The sequence below is a fragment of the Rhagoletis zephyria genome, unplaced genomic scaffold (genome assembly GCF_001687245.7).
Source record: "Rhagoletis zephyria isolate East Lansing unplaced genomic scaffold, Rhagoletis_zephyria_1.1 Rzeph_scaffold_03910, whole genome shotgun sequence".
Taxonomy (NCBI): Eukaryota; Metazoa; Arthropoda; class Insecta; order Diptera; family Tephritidae; genus Rhagoletis; species Rhagoletis zephyria.
In genome coordinates, this window is record NW_016160993.1 from 46,424 (window position 1) to 52,423 (window position 6,000).

Here is a 6,000-nt window from a genome sequence, read left to right on the forward strand (position 1 = left end):
AGGCTCCGGGCAGCCCAGGTGAATATCTGTAAATCTTAGTGTTTTCATTGCATACTGTTTTGTACATGGCGGGTTCCGAAGCCCAGTGTATAACTGATTTCTAGATGTAAAGGTAGTTCAAACGGAATGAGCCAGAGCGGCCCGGCCAAAGATCGCTCTTTGACAAAGGTCGCGCTGTGGCTAATTTTCTAACGAGCTTACTTTCATTCAAGTCAGAGTCAATGAGGTACGTAATTATTATACCGAAAAAATAAGGCCTACATACTATACTATGTATACCTGCAAGGGAATCTTCAGCAGAAATTGGGTACTAAAACCGTGCCATACCCCGAGAGGTAGGACTATGGAGAGCTCACCAATTCAGGTACGGGAAAATCACGACAAAAGACCGACTATTTTGCATCTAACCTTAGTTTCACAAACATACAAGTGAGACGGCCATCCAGAAGAGAGTGGTGTAGGGGCAGAGTGGCCGACAAAGAGCCAATTTCTATCTACACCGACGGCTCAAATATGGACTGTGGTGTGGGGGCAGGTGTGTACTCCGATAAAGTCGGCGTCTCTTTGTCTAGAAGTGTTAGGCATTCTTGAAGCTTGTAAGGTTCTAGGAAAAGGCATCGGTAGAATTAAGAAAACAGCAATATACTTTGACAGCCAATCGACTCTGTTAGCACTACCATCACCGATCACCAAAATCCAGTTAGTCCGGGAATGTAAAACGGTATTATGTTCAGTGTCTGCGTCAATAAGCGTATCGAAAGTGTTGCTTCGCGGTCATAGGAGCATTGGAGCCAATGAAAATGTCGATGAATTGTCGAAGGCAGGAGCCTACTCAGAGGAATCCGAGGCTGTTACACTTGGGTGAACCCTCGGAGTTGTTCGAAAATAAATTGGTTTGGTCTTTTCTTGGACTTAAAGACTTACTAACTAGCCTGCATTTACATACTAACAAAAATAGCAGATATATCAGGATACACAGTTGGTGATATCGGCAAATTAATTAGGGAATCAAGATGGTTTCGCCGGTATTTAGCATTCCCAGGAAAATGCACCAAAATGGCGCAAAATGCGCATATTTTATCTTAGTAAGTTTCTATGAAACACTACAACCAACCAACCAAGCACCAAATATTTATTTATTTACAGTGAATGTCAGTCCAAATCGTACAGACCTTTTTTTCCATATTTTGAAAATATTTCGTTTTATTTAAATTTTATTAACTTGTAATAGAAATATAGTTCATACTAAAACAAAATCCATAAAACTTAAAGATTCTAACTTTGTAATAAAAGAATCGGCAATTTTCTTCCAAATTTCACACTTTTTCTTCAAATTTTTCTGGGTACGCAAAGTTATAGCCCATTCAGTTTTGACATGATAAAGTGCAAGCTTGATATAAAAAATAGATTTGGTTCATGGGTTATATGTACGGTGACCAGTCGTACCGATTTTGGCGGGACAGTACCGATTTCGAGAATATTGTCGCGCAGAATATTTTTTAAAATTCGGGGCGTATATGTGTCCCAATTTTTCATATTTGTGCCGATTAAAATCAGATTTTCAGTGTTTTATTTTATATTAACCCTTTCAGGACCGATGCTGCTCATAGGAAACATTAACATTTTGATTTATAAATCTTGTTGTTTGGATTATTTGTTTTTAAGGTTTGTTTAAGTTGATACTTTAGAATGTTGTGAAGGTAAAAAACTGAACCTCTTACCAAAATTATAGAACCAATTAGTTTTCAGTACCTTAACGTGATTACTTGTGTAACATAAGTATTGCAAGTTGTTCTGCAACGTGGTAGCACTTTCTTTATCACAAAGAACATACAATATAAATAAACTGTATGAAAAGATGTTATGTCCTTTTATTCTAGAAATAAAATTATATGTTCGGATTCGATCCTTCAGAAATGTCCCGATTGTTGTCAACAGATACTGGTCTCCGTAGTTATATGGAAGAAAATGCTCAACACCGTCAACAACGAAAATTGCCAAAAATCAACAGTAGCTTGAAGCGTCGTCAAGCTTGCAATTTATTATTCTAAAATTTAATGGGCTATGACACTGCGTACTCGGAAAATTCTGAATAAAAAGTGTGAAATTTAAAAATTTTTTAAAACTAATTTTTTTTTTTTAATTATCAGATAGTTAGAAATTTGAGTTTTATGAATTTTGTTGTAGTATTAACTAAAGCTTTATCAAAAAACAATAATATGCAAATAAAATCAAAAAATATGAAAAAATTTACTGTAGGATTTTGACTGCCACTAACTGTATATATAATTTTGAGAAAATTTGAATACACATACACAGTACATAAATAGCAGCCGTCAAACATATCACAATCACACAATGAATACGTTTCTTGCTTCATCACATAGCTGCCAGTTAGACGCGCTTTCACACTTGGAATTCAATTTAACATAAAATCTATAAGAAAATGTTTGTACTTAACTCTTACACATACATATACTCTTATGTACATATGTATGTACATAAATGCGCATGTTTTATATTAAATTATTGCTACTATTTAACTTACAAGAAACAATTCTAAAACAAATTTTAAATGGATTTCCGATGAATGATCCCCTTTTAGCGCAGGCACACTCATCACATTCACACTTAGAGCATCAAAGCAGCGACATTGTACTAAACATAGAAACAGACGATGCCCTTAATATTGCATAGAAATTATGTGGAATTGATTTTTGGTAAGCTATAACAAAATTTAGTCTACCACTGCATAGGCGCGACTACAAAACATATTTGCTGCCGCGGAAAATGGTACGACCAATGTTCAATATCGAACGACAATTGGTGAACTATATTTTTACTGTGTTGACTATATCTTACCAATTTCTGCGCATTATCGCCAACGAAGCGGATCTAGCCAACGTTGAACTCTTTACCAACGAAGATTGCGCGCAAATCACAGCCAATGGCACTTGCAACTGCTATCGTGATAAGCACAACTCGACCATTATCGATTGTGCGACGGCACAAGTACACATTTCCATAAGCGCTGAGAACGTCGTAGAGCTGACTTGCGCAGGTGAACTGAAACCGGAGTTGCTAAGCAGCTTACCGCGACTGGATCCACTACGTGAAACCAAGTACATCGCCGTATACAACTGTTTGCCTTTCGCCGATTTGTTGGACCAGTTGGCACTCATGTCCAGGCAAACATTGCAAGTAAATGGTCTAGCGGGGAGAGCGCAGATAACTCTCGATACCTTTGGCCGCGCCAATCAATGTTTGCGGAAGATTACAATGCTGGAATTGCGCGCAGACTCCCAGCGATCAGCACGACGCGATATGCCACACGTAGCCCAAGAGCTTTCTTCGGATATACTAAGTCCAATGCCGGCACTGTTTCGCCTTTTTATGGACTTGAACTTTACGCGTTTGCCAGCTGATCTACTCAAGCCAGTGCCGTACATAAACGATATCACACTGCAGGGTCGATTGGAGGAATTTCCGCGTGCAACATTTGGGCCTCTGCGGCGCTTACGTGAACTCTCTATGCGCCAACACCGACTGCGCAATCGTCTACGCGAGGATGACTTTAACGGTTTGACAACAGTTCGAGGACTTTATTTGACTAATTGCAGCATTCAGGAGTTGCCGGCGCGTATCTTTACACATTTGAAGCTCTTACAGCGGCTCAATTTGATGAACAACCAGCTGTACGAACTGCCGGCCACACTATTGGCGCAGCAACAGCGCTTGCAAGTGTTAAATTTGAGCGGAAATCTGTTGGAAGCATTGCCGTTGGGCCTTTTTGCAGCGACTACCAAACTTTTTAAGCTGATTTTGAGTCGCAATCGGTTGCAGCACTTGGACGCCAAAATACTGCCACCTCTGACCGCAATCATCGACCTGTCGGTAGACAACAATCAGCTGCGCACAATCGAGGCGGGCACTTTTGCGCAACCGAATCGCTTGCAAGGGCTCGACTTGCGAAATAACCAACTCGACTGGATGGCTGGTGAGGACTGCGCCATTTTTGATGGGTTGCATCGCTTGGAACGCCTGCTGCTGAGCAACAATTCACTGCGTTACCTGTGCGATCAGCTGGGCTCCAGCAATCATTCAACCAGCGCGCTATCGGTGCTCGACGTGCGTCAAAATAAACTAAAGCTGATCAGCCCACAGCTGATAAGTACACTAAATACAAGTGCAACGATAACGACCGCTTATCTTTCGGAGAACCCATGGGCTTGCAACTGCAGCGCCCAACCACTGCTCAACTTCGTCAAGAATAATCGCAAACGTTTGAGCGATGCGCGCGTGATGCGTTGCGAGAATTCGCAGCTGGCACGCTTAATTGAATTATCCTTTCGTGACTTTTGTCTGCCAGAGATCGGCGTGCGTACAGTGTTGGTTGTCATAATTGTATGCATGACCGCATTGGGACTAGTGCTCACCACAACTGCGCTCTGTTATTACAAATATCATATGGAATTGAAAATTTGGCTATATGCGCATCGTCTATGCCTTTGCTGTGTGAGCGAAAAAGATGTCGATCGTAATCGTAAATGGGACGCTTTCATTTCGTATTCACATCACGATGAGCAATTCGTGGAGAAGGAGCTGGTGCCGGGCTTGGAGCAGGGTCCGCCAACTTTCAAGATTTGCATACACGTGCGCGATTGGCTTGCCGGCGCTTACATACCCGAGCAGATCATTGACTCTGTAGAGCAATCGCGTCGTACGATCATTGTGCTATCACAGCATTTTATTGAGTCAGACTGGGCGCAGATGGAATTTCGCACAGCTCATCAGTGCGCCGTGAATGAGGGACGTTCGCGTATCATTCTTGTGGTGTATGGTGAAATTAAAGATACAGAGCTGCTGGATCAAGAGCTGAGAGCCTATTTGAAGATGAACACCTACCTGAAGTGGGGTGATCCATGGTTTTGGAGGAAACTGCGCTACGCAATGCCACATGCGCGAAGCGGCAGATGGAAACTTAAAGGAGATGCCAGCGAAGTGGAAAACAATGAAGGTCCATTGGAGTTTATGGAGAGCGCATGATTTCTTTAAATCCATTATATATGTTGTCACCAATGAGCTATGAAGTATATTTTATTTAACTGAAAGCATAATTTTTTTGCGAAACTTCAAAAGAATGTGGAAAATAGTTTACACAAATTTTAAACAGACACTATTTTTACAAGCTTTTATTAAGTTTCATCTGTGTTTAATCAAATCTTGCAATCAATTTTTTACCACTTTCCCCATGAGCTAGAGACGTCTGCTACAATATTTTTCTGTTAGTTGACTTCCGCTGCCTTGGAAAAACGTCTATCGTCTGACCCCCCTGGTTTCTTTAAATCAAAATATTTTAAAATAAAAGTGAAACTAAAAAAAAATTTGTTTGCGACTTTATGGATACATTGGAATGCTGATTACATATTAAATATTAATATAATCTAGAACTCATAAGAAATACATTACATTATTAATCACGCATGTAATGCATTACTAGTTTTTCCACTGGGATAATATCATTAAAGGTTATATACATACCCACGTACATACATATGTATGTATATAAATCCAATAGCAAAAGCTTAGCAGAGAATGCACACATACCTGTAAATAAACGAGAAAAGTATTGAGTTTTTATTAACTAATGCATTTTTAAATCATGTTAAATATTCTTCATAAATAACGAAACTTAAATAAAATATCACAAAACACCGGTAGTGCTATTCGGTAACTTTTTTAATATCCGACGATCGATATCATAATGTCATAAATTATTATAAATCATCGCCTGCGTTTGCGACAAATTTATTCTGTAACTACATACGTATATACATATGTATATCGTATCCCAGCTAGCCAAATGCGGAGCGCTCAAAATATGGAGAGAGAAAGGACTCCCACAACGACACTTGGAAGGAGCGTTTTCGGAATGCTCTGAATAAGAATGGAGTCAAGTGTTTTTTTTTTTTTGTTATCTTGTTTTTCTTTTCTCTGGAT

The 6,000-nt window shown here is 39.7% G+C and overlaps 1 protein-coding gene across 1 annotated transcript; it reads left to right on the forward strand.

Moving 5' to 3' along the window:
* Positions 1-2,790: 2,790 nt before the first annotated feature.
* LOC108369917 (protein toll-like) lies at positions 2,791-5,046 on the forward strand. Its single transcript, XM_017625127.1, has one exon. The coding sequence runs from the start codon at positions 2,791-2,793 to the stop codon at positions 5,044-5,046; it is 2,256 nt and encodes a 751-aa protein (XP_017480616.1).
* The last annotated feature ends 954 nt before the right edge of the window (positions 5,047-6,000 follow it).